This window comes from Colius striatus, chromosome 20, assembly GCF_028858725.1.
Source record: "Colius striatus isolate bColStr4 chromosome 20, bColStr4.1.hap1, whole genome shotgun sequence".
NCBI classification, from domain to species: Eukaryota; Metazoa; Chordata; class Aves; order Coliiformes; family Coliidae; genus Colius; species Colius striatus.
Window position 1 is genome coordinate 4,097,128 of NC_084778.1, and position 16,104 is coordinate 4,113,231.

At 39.2% G+C, this 16,104-nt stretch overlaps 1 protein-coding gene across 5 annotated transcripts in view; it reads left to right on the forward strand.

Moving 5' to 3' along the window:
• Positions 1 to 16,104, forward strand: part of SPECC1 (sperm antigen with calponin homology and coiled-coil domains 1) — a 91,067-nt gene that overhangs the window by 5,116 nt on the left and 69,847 nt on the right. For 3 of the 5 annotated variants that reach the window (XM_062012352.1, XM_062012357.1, XM_062012356.1), the window contains exons 1-2: positions 5,675 to 5,737; positions 14,943 to 15,119. In XM_062012352.1, the coding sequence (XP_061868336.1) occupies positions 14,973 to 15,119 (147 nt within the window). In that variant the 5' untranslated portion in view covers positions 5,675 to 5,737; positions 14,943 to 14,972. Of the gene's footprint in view, positions 1 to 5,674; positions 5,738 to 12,518; positions 12,621 to 14,942; positions 15,120 to 16,104 lie in introns of those variants that run through there. The other 2 variants (XM_062012354.1, XM_062012353.1) reach the window with 2 other exon arrangements.

Below are 16,104 nucleotides of genomic sequence, written 5' to 3' on the forward strand. Positions count from 1 at the left end.
TCTTGTTGTGTGGCAAATCAGTTCCCTTTTACTCTGCAATGACAGTTGTTTCTGTAGGCTTCTTTACATGACAGAGTCACAAATGTCCCTCATGTTAACTTTGTCACCTCAGGACGTTTTTTTGCTTTATGTGTGGTAAACGGGTAGCAAACTCCATAGGATACTTTTCCTTTTTCATAAGTGACTTTTGTTATTATGTTTATTGTGTGCCAAATTTGAACTGAGGGTTTAAAATCCAAAGTAACTAAAATCTGCTGTAATTGTGTTTTACCAACCAAGAAATCCAAGGAAATAATTTTCATGAGAAATCCTGAAAGGAGGACTTGGATCTTGGAATGACTTTTGCTTGCATTATATCACTGTGTTCTTTCTTAATAGTTGTTCTGTAACACTGCAGTCAATACTGGGAGGATCTCAGTGTTTGGGTAGTTCAAATTTCCACTGCATGGTTAAAGTTCTCTAAGTTGATTTAAAAGTTTAGACAGCAGCAAATGTGTTCATTCATACAAGCTGACTGGAAGCAAGGGATTGCTGAACTTTAGATTCTTCCACTTTTCTGGGTTTGGTTATGTCCCTAAAGCCAAAGTCTTATGCTTGGATTCCGCGTGCCTGTATATAACAGAATGCATGTCTTCTGCACACCTACTGACACATTATATGAGAGAGAAAAAGCAATGGTCACTGTATGTCCTTTCTAGCTTGTGATGTTTTGTTGGTAATTTAGGTTCCTTTGTTTCTCTGCCTTTAAAACACATGAGTTACTAAGCTACTGCAATGATTAGCTGATTCAGTTCAAGTAGTCTCTAAAAGACGCACAGAGTAAGAATAAGACAGTAACTCTAAGACATTGCTATATGGGGAATCAAACTTTACCAGTAGCTTTTGTTCTGAGATCCTGATCTACATTCGAGGGCTTGTTCATCTCCTGGGACTTGAACTCCTTGTCCTTCATCCGTTTTCTCTGTTAATTTGTCCCAGTTTTTGTTGCTGCTGGGCTCCCTGTGATGCACTCTGTGCATCTAGGCATACCCTGCAGTTCTGCTTCCATTAGGGAGCTGTCAGCAGTTCCAGTGCAAGTCCCTCTAAAACAAAGCTGACAACTCAGGTCTTTTATTTGCATCACCCTGAAATGCACCAAAAAGTTCAAAGCAGTGGGACATTCCTCTGCTATCCTGTTGGGGATTTTTAATTCTAAGGCAGCCTCCAGCACATATCTCCTCCAGTCATTAATTTTCCTGCACAGCTCTCCATTGTCAGTGATCAGCAAAATGTAATTAAAACATTTTCTATTCAAGGCTCCTTAGTGTTTCTAATGGATACCTGTTGTAATTCCTTTCCTGCTAGGTGAAAAAATGCAAGTTTTTCCAGCATGTGATCCCTCTTGGACAATAAGCAAAGGGGGCAAGTAGGGTTGTGCAGTATTTTGCCTGTGTAGGTAGTAAAAACTTGCTGTGCTACTTGAATATGGTAATTCTCAATGAATTGTTAATGAGTGCCACATTATAAACTATATATCAGAAAACTAACAGCAAGGAATAACAAAGAATGCAGCTACTCCCTTTCCTCTTAAGTTTTTCATTTTGTCATTGAAAGTAAAAAAAACTCACTGAAGTAAAAAAGAGTGCTGAAAGTCTTATCTTTCTGTTTCAGGGAAGAGCACTTCAGTATTGCCTTTTCCATGTACCTAGATTTAGCTGCATTTTCAATAGAAGGGTGACAATCCTTGGCTTGTTGCTGTGTCTCTGAGGCCTAAGAAAGAACAAACATTGACAGTTGCAGAGAAAAATTCTTCTTCATTTTGCCTTTTTCTGTGGCTTGGGTTTGGTTTTTTTGGTAGGTAGATATCTGTTAACTCTTCAGTGTTCTACTTGGAAATGATGGAAAGGCTGAAAAATGCTGGTGTCTCTTACAGACTCTTACTTTTGAAATGGTTTCCTAATTCTATTTTTGACTTAGTGGCTGTTCCCTTGGAAATTTTGAAGTTGTTGTCTGGCCTTCTGAAATTTTGGCAATAGGCACCAGAAGAAGCTGTTTTTCTTGTCTCCTATAGCACTCCATGTTCCATAAAACATATCTGCCCTTTTTCCAAATTGAATGATTCTAATCTCTTCCAGCAACAAATATTTTCTCTAGCTGCAGGTCAAAGCAGGTAGCTACACCATAAGCTGAGCCTCTCAGGTATATGAGGAAGAGCATGAAACTGTGCAGTAGTCTCTGAAGAAGAGGGATAAAAATCCAAGTTCTCCACGTCAACACACAGAGCTTTCTTGCACTGATCCAGCCTTTTTGGCAACAGTTGCAAGATTTCACTTTTTATATCCACCCATTTGATCAGCATCATCTTGTTAACTGAACAGCAGTTGTTTTTGTCAAGATGGAAAGTGGTGCCCCATGATTCATTCTGCAAATGTCCACTAGCTGCTTGAACTTCCTGACATCTGTGATGGAACAGAAAATAAAGAAGTTTGTATCAGTTATGTACAAAAAGGAAGAAAGCATGAAGTGAATGCTGTCCCAAAGCCATGGCCTGACTCCACTAATACTCACTGTCTGCTGCAGACTTTCCTTTGTAATTACTTTTGGTTTTATAACTCCAGACAGTAATGTTCCAAGCCTTATAACTGAATTAGAGACTTACTTTAAAGCGACATTGTTATGGATATAATAGCCTTGTTTATGGAGTTTTTCTCCTTTGTAATTAAGGTTGTGGCATGCACAAAAGCATTTAAATATAGCATAAATATCTGTAAATGCAAAGATATTTTAAATCTTATTCCTTGTGTGAGCTTTTTTCATGCTTTTTCTGTGCATTTGCTTCTCAAATGAGCTATGCTACTAGAAACTCTGCACTTTGCCCATTCCATTCAGTTGTGTCTCATCCATATTTGTTCTTGCAAAATTACACAGGCAATACAGGTTGCCATGTAAAACATTTAAATTCCTCAAATACAGTACTTTAAAGGTGTATTGATTAGTGGGATTTGGTCTTATTATCTCATACCTTGTTGCAGAGTTGTGGGAGCTAGCAGATTTGAGCAGCATGCAAGCAATATGCTCACTGTTATTTTGTCTGTCAACTAAGTTTACCAGCTGAGTGAGAACCTCACAGATTCCTAAAAAAATAATATATATTACTACTTGAAATTGTTTTGGCATCCTAGCTGTGTGAAAGTAATTATGGTGAAGGAACTGGATGGGCCACAGGCTCTCTTTATGGGCCTGGCCAACTTACTTTAACTGTCTGTTTCTGAGCTTGTTGTTCATTAAACAGGCAGTTTTTCAATTCAGAGAGTTTTGTGCTGATTAGTTTTTTAGTCTAAAGAGATCAGATAATTATAGCAGTAAGTGCTACCAGAAAACCTCTAAATAAACAAATGTACTGTCTCATCTGGTTGGGTTTGGGAAATGGTAGGCCACTATTCCAGCCTGACTGCCAAAGTTGAAGCATGTAAATGCTGGGACTGTCTCCTCACATCCAAGCAGCTTTTAGGTTTTGGTCAATTTATATTTATCACAGATAAAAATAACTTTGTAAATGAAATATGTGGTAGCTCATCTCTCCCCACTCCCCTCATTTCGGTTTGTTCTTTTTCATGGCTGAAGCATAGGAAAACCTCTTGAGCTGACAATGCTGCTTTCCCACTGAGTCCATATGATCTCACCAGCAATGGCAGAGACAGTGTGCTGCAATCCAAAAAGTGTATTTGTTTTCTTCAGACAAAGAAGCTCTTCAGCAAGATTGATGTAACTGATGTCCCTCCTGTTCATGAGTTCAGGGTCCAGGATCCTGCAGTCATTTATTTCTGCATCAGTGTTTTTAAGCTGTATCTGTTAAATTTTGAAGTTGATCCTTAATCAAAGCAGAGGAAGTGATTTTCAGTCCCTCCATGGGGCACCTAAATGACCTCATTGTCTGGGCACAACTCACTGAATGTAGTGTCACTTCCTTGGGGAAGATAAACACAGTGCACGTAGATCACAGCGACACAAAGTACTGCCCCCTTATCTGAGCTGTCAATAGTCTAAAAACTCTGTTAGATGTGTAAAAATACAGAATAGGTAAGTTCTTCTACCTGCAATCACACAGCCTGTCTTTGGATACTGAAGAAAGTGTCAAAGTAGACTGAATAAAAGGATTGGTACTGCAGGTGTTGGTGAACATGGAATAGCAGCTGGCACACTTACTTGAATGTTTAGGGACTTAATGGTCTATGTTTGTCAGGTCTGACACTCTATCACATGCCAAGTAAATCATGGTGTGGCCTTTTTCTTGTTCTGATACTTTAAGATTTGAAGGTGAGAGTTCTTTGTTCCTAAGAATATAGTAAGAAAATGGGATCCTAAATTTGTAACCTTCAGAAAGGGTTCAGCTTGAACTCAGTCTGTGTCTTAAGGTATGGTTACTCTGCAATAACAGTAGTGGTGCCAACACTGAACTGAAACATAAATTTACTCTTGGCATGACATTAACTTCCTTTAAGCCCCTTTGGCACTAGAGTAAGGAGTTCCAGAGTGCACGGTGAGGTTCAACCATTCAGATGTAGCAACTCTTTTTAGGCTCCCATTGTGAGTCTTCCCTGTTGTGAGACTAGTACTGTAGCATCTACATTGTGTATCTGCTAGGTTCACACTGCTGAGAAAGCATCTCTCTCTCTGCAGTTCAGGAGAGAATTCTTGATCTGTCATCACAGCCTGAATGTCTTAAGTCAGAGACACGAGAGGGTGAACAAACATCTCTCTGAACCGAGTCAAACAAAAAGCCTAGCTCTAAACACCTTAGGTTTCAGTGGTTTAAATTTAACTTGGGCTTTGATTTCTCTTTGCATCGCTTCTGTTTCCTCCAACTTGGTGTCATCTTTGCCTGCTTTAATTCTGTTAAGGCCTCTAGCCCTTTCCTTCCTGTTTTCAGACACTAAATTATCTTCAGAAAGCATAAGAAAGAGGAACAATCTTGAGTATTGCTCACTCTTATCCCTTATTTGCACTCTTCCAAATAAAGAACAGATTGACACTTCTTGGACAGCTTAAGAGAAGTTACTCAGGACTGATTCTAGTTACATGAAGACAGAGGTTTTTATATAAGTATCTTCTTTACCTGCACATGACTTGTTTGACACAATGATGGAGGCAAGGGAAATATCAGTAAAGTGTCCTGCCTGTGACTGCTGGCACTCTGTGGGGAGAGATTATTAGCATAGAATAGAAGAGCTTCTCAAAGCTGCTTCTGTGTTTTGCTCTGAAAAAACGCCTTCTTTCTGTGACCACCTCCTTGCCCTTCCTACGTTGTATGTACAGCATATTTTTACTTGACTGGATCATGCAGACCAATCTGGGTTTTATGCCCTCTGCCTAGTGTCTGGTTCTACTGGGGATGATGAGATACTGAAAGAAACTCATCTGCTCAATGGATTGAAGCATCTCAGTATTTTGGAGGTGGGATACGAATGACTTTCTTGCTTAAATCATCCTTGCTTTGATGAAAATATAATATTTCTCATTCCCCTGAGTAAGCAAGTGTGCATATGTGTGTGTGTGCTGAATGCCAAAGTGCTGGTGAAGCCAGCTTGCTTCCGTATGTGAATCATTTCTCAAGCAGCTCTCTGTGTCTCACTGCAATGTGGTTTTCCTCTCAGGGAAGTACTCAAGCCCTGAATTTTCAGTCTGGCTTGCACATGCTCTCAGAAGCTAGTGGGAGACCGTTTTCTTTTCAATACAGAAAAGAGGACAAGCTTTTACTGTAAGTATTCTGACATATTTTATTTTTTAAGGTGGGATCTGTATCTCTAGAAGGGTTCAGGGATCAGTACCTGGGATCAGGGATCTCCTGAAGTGAATGAACCTGCTTCGCTCAACACTACTGTTTTCATAGTATCTCACTGTAAATGGCACCGAAAAAAAAAAAAAAGTACAGTGCAAACAATTCTGCATTAGCAGAAATTAGATGAGGGTGGTCCAAAAGCCACTGAAACAACACAAATCCCACCATGGGAGTCTGAGAGCTGGCTACTATATTTTTCTTTTGCTCAGCTGCGTAGATTTAGTGACAGAAGGATTGGAGCTGTTTCAGTGTTTGTCTGCTTTTTTTCTTGGTCAGTTTCAGCTTGTGCTCCAAGTGAAATAGGATGTTCCTCTGCTACTGCATGTTCACATAGTCCAGTCAAGAAAGAACAGAAAGGCAGAAGCTGCTAAGCAAATAGGTTTGGCAGCCAGTGTCTCTGCAGGGGATCCATGAAAGCCTTGGGGAGCGTGCCAGACTGGTACCCTCTCAAAACACTACAGCAAAGAGCTGTTCGGGTTCTCAGCAGGACCCTTTAATTGTAGCAGTTTAACAGTTGTCCTTAAAATTGTATTTTGGACTGAAGCTTGATCATAATAACAATAGTAATAATAGCATTTATATAGCATGCAGTATGGCAAAGTTATAGAGATGTTAAGTTCTGTATATGTAGCAGTCAAGGATTACTGGTAGAACTGGTTTAAAAACAGGGGTTTTTGATCCCTTCTTTTGTATACAGTTTTAAATCCTTCTAGATGTCCTCTATTAATCCTTTCTGTCTTGCCTCCAAAGGAGACTATTTTGCATGTTCCTATTTTACCTTTTCTAAATTACAAAGTGCTCTCTGCCTCTGTAATGGGAGGCAAGAGAGTGTTTGATTTTTTTTTTTTTGAAATACAGTGCTCTTTGTGTGCACAGCTTGACAGATGACTAACACAAGAATACCTCATCCTAACATGCACACGTGTATGTATTGCCTCTTCTCTTTCTAGTTCAGGTCTAAAACAATTTAATTTCATTATCTAGCTTTCCAAGACAGGTCTTTCAGTCCCGTAGTGGTCTCCTAAGTCACAGTTGTAAACTGGTGACACTGTTGCATAAATCTGTTCTGTTCCTGTTTGGTATGACTTTTTAAAATGCAGAAGTTCTGTAGTTTCTCCTGTAGTGTTGCAGATATGTTCTCATCTTTTCAAAGAATCCTTTCTGTTAAAAGTTCATACTGTCATTCATGTAAATGTTTAGCAGTTCCCAGTTTATTAACTTTAATAAGTGATCTAGTCTGCACTTTAATGGAAGATAAATATCTCCTTAAGGAATAGCTTCTGGATCTAAGTTATTTCTCTGCTTTGTGATGGATGGAAAATGGGAGTCAGGGAAACATCCCAGCATGTGGCAATTTGTGGTGCTGCTCACTTGCACACTGTATGACAGATGTTGATCTTTCTCTTATTTTTACTTTTTTGTTTTTTCCCATGGGATTCCTTTCCAAAGCACATGAATGAGTCTTCTAATAAACGTGCTATTTAGTGAAGAATTCTGATCCCACTTTTATAAATGGCAAAACTAAAGCAAAGAAAGTACAATAAATCTGTGTGGAGCTTGGAATGCCAAGCCAGCATGTTGACTGCAGTATCACCTCTCCGTGCTTTGAAGGGCTGGGCCTGCTAGTTGCTGTTCGTGTATAAGTTAGGATTGCCATGTAGTCACATGCTGTGTGTCTCTGCTGTTCCAAAACCCAAGATCGTTCCTTTCCTCTCTCTTAGATTTATCCACCCTCTGTGCTGCAGAAAAATGTAATGACAGGTAATTATCAGGCAAACCATTTGTAATTATTCTTAATTTCTTTAGCAATTATAGAGCAAGAACTATATCTAAAATGAAACCTTTTTTTCTTCCTTCTTGTGGGCTGGCAAAACATGAAGTGTTAACCGTATGTGTCACTTTCTTTGTGCTGTATTCACTGGGACTGTAGTTCAAACAAAACTGGATTAATAAGCAGTAGCTACCTTGAAGTGATTCTTACACATTTTATTCTCAAGCAGTATACTGAATGTAAACATATCTATTCAGGGCAGAGTCGTGTTGAGGAAAGCCCACAGTGACCTAATCACAAATAACTATGGCATGATTCTAACTTCAAAAAGGAAGTAAGTTGGAATCAATGCATCATTTATACCCTTTGTTACTCTTTCATCTCCAACAGGAAGGTGTTAGCACAATGTAGATGATACAATTTCCCAGCTTGCCATACATTGAAGTAGTGAGGGAAACTACAGCTTAGAAAAATGCATCCTCCAAATTATATAGTTGTCAAATCACTTCCTAGATACAGTTTTGACGTGACTTGATAAAACTTGGAATTTATTGCATCATGCATGAATAGATGCGTTCTGTTGCTACATGCTTTCATGTGTGTTCTCCCAGTATGAGAACATGTTGCCCATGCCTGCCTGCCTTCCTACAAATGCACGTTGCCACCCTGCCCTTCTTGATTATATCTTTTTCCTTGCATGCATCCACCAGTGATGTGATGAACGTGATTCAGAATTGCCACACTTGAGGCTATATATCTTTGCTTTGGAGTTACTGAAAGATTACAGCAGTCTTTTGTCCTTTCAACCTTACCAAGACAACACAGCTACTTAAACCAGAGAAGGATGGTGGACTGATAGCCAGCATGCAGTTGTGCTTCATGGCTTCTTCAGGTGTCACACCATCCAGTTGTTGCTGTCCTTCTGGAGTGCTGTTGAGCAGAAAATTACAGATAGATTGGGATTTTTGTTTCCTTATCCACGTGTTGTTTATAAGATGTGGGGTCATAGGGAGGTAGCAGAGTTTTTCTGCAATATGTACTGGTGACTGGTTAGATAATCAGTGTGAGGATGGAGAAGGAGTAAATGAAATATCCATGTACAAACTGTGTAATTTAAAGTACAGGAGGAGCATGTTCCCAGATACTTTAAAGCACAGTTTTGGTTTTATTTTTAAGTATCAGTCACAGTGATGAGTGACAGTTCTAGGTATTTTATCTAGAGAAGTAGCAAAAAATAATGTCCAGTAATATGGAACAAGGACAAGATAAATGCAGCTAAATGAGAATGTTTTGGTAACTTCAGCGTTGTTTTTTTTTTTCCATGGGATCTGACTAAGAATAAAAGATTGACAAATCTAAAACTCCAGGGAGAACTTCTGTGGAGGAGAGTGGGCAGAAGGTTTTGTGCTGCTCTCATCTGTCCATGCCTGGAAAAGTCATCAATGACCCTAATGGTTGCTGTGGGAAGAGGATTTTATTTTGAGCAATGTTGTGACATGGAGTTTTGCAGTTGCTGACCTGGACCTGGTCATCTTGTTGAGATGGTTTTGGAAGCTGAGTTGAGGGCCAGAAATCTGTCATTTGTGGCTGTCTGGAACTATCCTCACCTAGGCCACTTCTGATGTAGTTTAGACATCCTTGTAGCCTTTTGGTATGTTGAGGTACTGGTTAATAAATATAAATTTTAGAGAATTATGGAAAACACACTAAGGAAATAACCAGGAAACAGCTTAAACACAAAAATGTGAGATATTTTCCTATCACTGTGACCATAGATCAAGTAACTTTGTCTTTAGGAGTTCTGAGAGAGTTTCCATTGTTTGTGTGGTTCCATCTGCTACTGTGAAGGGAAAGAAAAGGAACTGGCTCTGCAGTAGTTGCTCATACTGTAGAGGAAGGGAGCCATGTGCTCTGTAAAGAACATTGTCTTCTGATACCATATTGAAAGTGCTCTTCTGAGGTTTTTTAATAAAGACTCCTACAAAAGAGTAATGAAAAGAAACAAACAAAAAAGCGAAGCACACTGCAACCCAGAAGAGTCATTTTCATATGAGGATCCAGTCTTCAGGCAGCCTTGGCACACTGAAGATTTTTAATATGTGGCTCTTGTTTTGTCAATGATAACCTGAGTGACTTTGGGCATGTATATGTCTTAATTTCTGTGAATTTGTTTTATACCTAAATTTATGAACACCTTTAGCTCTTTGCAAAAGGAGCTGGATTCTGTAACTGCCTAGCTGTATTATTACAGTACATTTTTCTCCACTCTTGAAAGTTTAAAAAAAAAACACAACTGAAACCACCTTTGCTTGAGGCATGCATAACACCAGCAGAATTTGCCCTGCTGTAGCATGCAGGCTGGACCTGAAAACTTCCATGTGATGTCTTGTCTCCTGGTACTCTACCAGCAAAACATGAAATTTCAGTGGCAAACGAGATTGGAAAACAAAGCTACAGAGGAAGACCAGAGCAAACTGCTGCTCAGTGTTTGGACTCAGATTTATAATTGATTCTTTTTCTTTGGCCAGCAAAAATAACAAGAGCCTTAGAGATGAGGTTTTGGGAACTGGGCATATCTTGTGTGTCCCTTTGAGTTGTGTTTGGGTGGAAGAAGGTGATCTGTTTTGTGTGTTTTTTGATTTGATGTGGGGTTTTTTTTGTGGGCTTTTAAATCCAATTCTAATGAAAACTAAGCTTTCCACTAGCAACAACCCAGCAAGTGTCTCCCCTTGGAGGGTTGATGGAGGAAAATTGCCCTGAGCCTTAAAGACACTAAAATCAAGGTAACAGGAACTAGAGAAAACAAAGGGTGGATGTGTTAGGTACAGAAACACTACACACTTTGACCTGCAAGGAGCAAATATCTAAGGAAGACTCTAAGGATGACCAAAAGAGTTCGACAGTTTGTATTTGCTAGCCTGATCTTATTTCCAGACTGGTTCTTACCTGTGCTACTTGTCTCCAAGTTACCAATTACTGTATTCGGCTATCGACTTCTTTGGTTTGTGACCCTGGCTTGATTCCTGCTATCAGCTAAGAAATCAAGATGAGTCATATGGAAGCATCTGTCGAGCCTAAAAATTGTTTGAAGTTAATTGATGTGGAAGGCAGAAAATAATTCTGTTTTAGCCCAGCTGGCTATCCTGCCATATAGCTTCCTACACACTCCTAGAAAATACTTTACAGTTTACTGAACTTGATAGATATTTCTGTGTTCCAGTTGATAGTTTGTCTGAAAATAACAGGGAATGATTAGGTTTGAAGGAAAATATATAGGCACGATCAGATTCTGCGTGCTAAAATAAGCAGAGGAGAATTGTGCTTTGATTTCATGAGATTGTGTAATAAAGGTTCTGGAATAGTCTGACCTTTTGATGTAATGAAAGTAACTGAATTACAGGAAAATGGCACTGGGAACTGGTTGATTTTAACTCATCAAAGTCACAATCTTCTGTCCTTTGACAGTCCTATCTGTAGAGTTGGTACTTCTCACCTCATTTTTCAGAAATGCTGGGCATTCACAGGTTTCAGTGAACCTGTCATATCTGGTACATTACCCTCTAGATCTAGTAATGAGCTTTCATAGTTCTTTTTCATTCATTTTCCCAAAGCAGCTTGAATGACTCTGCTTTAATTTAACTGTCCTGTTGAGCAAGTAGTGTTACAGGCAGACATGAGCACCAAAGCACAAATCATGTACATGGGTACAGCTAACTTGTATCTCCAGCCCCGCAACGGGGTTTTCCCCGTGGAACTTCATTTCTGCAGCTAGGCTAATGAATTTTTTTTACTCAGTGGCATTAACTGCTAGATTTCTCAGCTGTAGATGTAATATTGCTTGTCATCACTCAAATCAACCTGTCTATTCTTTTTAGTTATTCAGAGTAAACCAACCTCTAATAGTCAGCAAAATGTTTCTTACAAGTTTGTTTTATAGGACTGGTGAGTTACTCCTTTGATGGATACCCAAGCCTTAGGATCCAAGAGAGCTAGTGTTATTTCTGCTGATGCCGACTGCCTTTCAGAGTTAGGATAAATTCTTAATCCAGTTTTTCTAGCCATAAACTGGGAATAATTCTAGGCTAGTTCTAAAGACTTTTATTAATAAATGCAGGTGGGCTGACTAATAAATAAATGGCTGCATTCTCAGTCATGTAAAATGGACTGTCTTTTCACCATAAAACTTCTGCCATCTGCCAAAATAGTCCACATCAAATTTTTCTAAAAACTCTTTAAAAATACCAATGAGAAAGGATGAACTATGTAATAGCATGGCCTGAATTGTTGAAGACTGATGCCTTCAGGGAATCCTGAGGATTTCTGAGAGAAAAAGCTCAGTCAGGAACAGCTTCACTGATTATCTTATTTTTCAGCACCTGTTTCTGGGGAGAGGTATTCAGACACCAGTACTCTCTGCAGTTGGGAAGTGATGGCAATAGAACTGATTTTGCTGCTCTGAAGCAGCATACTGTTGACATGAATTTTCATTTATTTCAACATGGAGCTACTTCTTAGCTTCAATTTCTATATGTTATCAGAGTACAGCTCCAACCAGGTCATACTACAAGGATTTAATGCTAACTGACTGCAATCACTTTAGTTACCTAAATTAGTGTTTTGGTTGACAGTTCACTACTTCCTACCTAACTCACTCTATGAGCCATTTTATGATAGTGAACTTAAGGGTTTCCCATTCTCCTAACTGCCCATGGTTTTCATGAAGCTTTTTTCTTGTCTTCCTGTAATGCAATAAAGTGAATTTGGGGGAAAAGCTGATGTTGAATCTGAGAATGAATCTCATAAAAAAACCAGCAGAACTTCTTTTTTTAAACTCTTTTGGGGGCAGTTTCATTTAGTACTCCTCCTGAAGCAGTACTTCTAGTAATTCAAATGTGTGTCAGCTCTCTAGGAATGACAGCAGCCTGAGATGTGTGCAGCTGGGCTTTATTCTTTGAAGCACATATAAGGCTTGTGGAAAGTATTGGATCCCACTTCAGAAATTGAAATCTTTTCTCTACAAGGCAGATTCAGGTTAGTTGAATCCATGACAAGCCTTACCTCCATCTTTTACAAATGCTGATTCCCATAGAAATACATGGAAAACTAATAAACCCTAATAAATCCAAATGCTTTTCTCGATTTTAGTTTCATCTCCTTGGCATGATAAAATATTATTAAATCCACGTGGCACATAATTCAACTATCATTACATGAAAAAGCCAGTTTGCCTCAGGCTACTGGCTGGATTTCTTGAGTTGTGGTGGTTGTTTTTTTTTAATTACCTCATCCTTTTTACTTCTAACATCATGGTCTAATGAGCGTATCGCTCCACTGCAGCTTCAAAATGCCATGGATGACTCAAATTATTTTGGATATCAAGAAAGCATCTGTACAGCTTAAGGCAGGAAAGTATGAGATACAGCTATGAAGAATCCAGAGGGTATAATAAAGCAAAATGCATGTGCAACCACTGGATCTGCAAAAACCAAAATCTGCATAATTTGGAGATCTAATCAGGAAGATAGCTTGCATGTGTAGTTGCTTGTTCACACATATAAACACAGTGAATAGTATGTCTATTAAAAGATAATATTTTAAAAATAATATAAAGCACCAAAGCTTCCTAAGGTAGGTCATGAACTGTAGGAATGCTAAACATTATTAGCTATTGTAATATAGCTTACATACCTGTTGGTGCTTTAAAAAAGGAGCCAAGTGATCAGCATAATCATGAAGAAAGCCTACTCTGCTCTCTCCTCTAATGAGATCAGTTGATAGCTCTACACTGTATGTTTTAAGAATTTGAATAGAGTAGTGACCATACTTAGTAATAATAATAATAACTACTAACTTTTTTGTTGCTTTATTTAGGAGCTGACAGGTTAGAGCTGTGGAGGAAGTTGACAGCCCTCCCTGCAAGAGGTACCAAGGATAAATAGAGGAAATGTCACTTGTTAGCTTTGTTAGCAGTGGAACACTTGACATTCCCTTCTGCCTCTGTGCAGCAAAACATTCCTTAAATAGGTTGTCGTGGCACCTGGATAATGCTCTTGGGGTTGAATACAACTTGACCCCAAACAAATTTGTTTCCTGTGAATTCAGCGAGTGTTTTACTTTAGGAATCTGAAATAAAGTTCAAAGCAAGTTACAAGACGTGTTCTAAGCCCTTCCACTGACTCAGCCAGAAATAAATTGTTTCAGCTTCTCTGTCAAAGGGCTACTGTCCAAGTTCACACTGGCCCAGCTGGACTCCTGTGTGATAAACAGCACATGCTCACTGCATTCCCTTAGCTGAGACACTGGGCTGATATATCCATACATCTTTTGGTTACCTGTTTAACAGACCAGAATCAAGTTAGCCTCTGCCTACACCTACTGATAGGCAGCTATATCCTGTCTGTATTTTGGAAAATGAAGCTGCAGAAGAAAAATGTTGCTTGTACTGAAGTGGGGGAGGAGATATCGAGCCATGTCCCCATCCCTCCCATTCCCAACTCAGCAGGCTGGTGGCACTTAATGAGCTAGCTTTTATTATTATTTTTATTCCTCTCCTTGTTTAGATTGGGCAATGGCTGGTTAAAAATTATGGCTTTAGAGCTACAAGAGATGAGCTAGCTATTTAATCATTAACTGTCTACCTACTGAGAGAAACAGACTAGTTGTTCTTGCTATAGTTGTTTGGCTATAGCCAAAAGAAGGAATTCACATCCATGTGCTGATCCCTGGCAGGATTCCTCTCTTGCATAAGCTTATCTCTGAGGAATAGTGGATCTGGATTTTTGTTTGCAAGAAAGTTGATTTTTTTTTTTTACCATGTTTTGTAAATCTTGGTATTGTGAAACAGCTTTTTATCACTGTGGCAACACCAACTGCTGCTTATCATATTTTGCATACAACTTGAGAAACTTGCTTCTCATGTGACCTTTAAAAAAAGTGTTATTTCAGTCAAATATGATGGATCTAACAATAAGTGCTTTTCTTTTTATCCCAAGGTTGTCTTCAACTGCTGTGGACTTCAGTGTTCTCAGTCACGCTCTGTCCTTCAGCATTTGCAGGTGTTCTGCTGTGGCTGATGGAGGTCTCAGACTTAACAGTCCCGATAAAAGTCAAATGTTCTGTCTGTGGACTTTCATGTTATGTGTCAGGATGAAAAACTTAAGTGGCTGCAGTCTGCTCTAAAGCTTTCCCTAGGCTGGATTTTGATGTGTATAGAGAGGGAATAAAGCTTAGCATAGCCTTTTCAGCCCTTTAAACTGATGCCAGATGTCTCTGCTTCCCTTTCAGATGATATGAAGACAGTTTGTTTTTGTGTCTATACATGTATATCTACATATAATTATTTTATTTTATTAGGGTCTGTAGACTGAGTTATTTGGAAAGAAAATGAAGAGTACTGCCAGGCCTTGGAGTGCAATGGCAAAGCAAGGGAGTCACGGGATTGACAGAGGGAAACCGCTTCCCACCACCACGACAGGAATGAAGACATCAAAGTCTTCAACTTCGCTTGCCTTTGAATCTCGACTCAGCAAGGTACTACCCTGAAGGGACTGTACAAGCATTTTAGCCTTGTTCCAGGTTAAAGCTTTGGTTCAGTCCTGGAACATTACTGCACCCTGGGACTTGGAGTGGGCTCAACCACTGTATTAAGCATACAGAGATAATAACTGTGTTGTGTATTAGACTAATGCATGTTTCTGAAAATATTTTGCATGTGCTTTTCAGTAAACAAGAAGGGTAAGTAGCTGAAATCATATCATACTTAAGATAAGGGATTTCCAATTGATGATTGCATTAGATCTTGTGCTGGCTGCTCTTGTGTTTTATTGCAGCAGCCTGGACTGCTCAGCTAAATGACTTTCAGATTTTTGGCTTGGTCTCCAGTGCGTTGTTTGTTTGTGTCAGACAACCTAGTTTATGAGGCCACAAAGTTTGGTGACTCCTGTTTGTCAAACACTGGCAGTTGCTTGCTGTTGGAATATCTGAGAAGTCTCTTTGTTGCTAAGGTCACCACTGGGGGTCACCACTCTGTGATCCTGAGTGGAGAGACAAGAGTCAGCGGATCTTTTTAGGATCTTTTTAGGATCTTTTTAGGATCTTTTTATTTAGACAGACAGATGAAATGACAGTTATTTACTGCCTTGACCTACTTGATATGTCAAGTTCTGCAACTGGCACTTACCTGCACAGGCCCAAATACCTGACTAAATGTAAACCAGTGAGGAAATATGATGAACGCTGTTCAGAACAAGATGTGTGTCTACAGTTGCTGGTAGTCTACTTCTGTAAGCTGTTTTCTCCCTGCTTTTCAATTATTTCCTTATTTGAATGGTGTTTCCCATTTTTACTCTTCACTGGTGAAGTAGTGTCTCTTAACCCACTTCACAGATCTCTAGAATGCAAAACAAATACAAAAATAATTAAGAAAACCCACTTATCATGGTTACCAAAGCAGTATTCCTCTTGGGTTACTTTATGGTAATATTCATTTTATCTCAGGAACCATGCCTTTTGAACT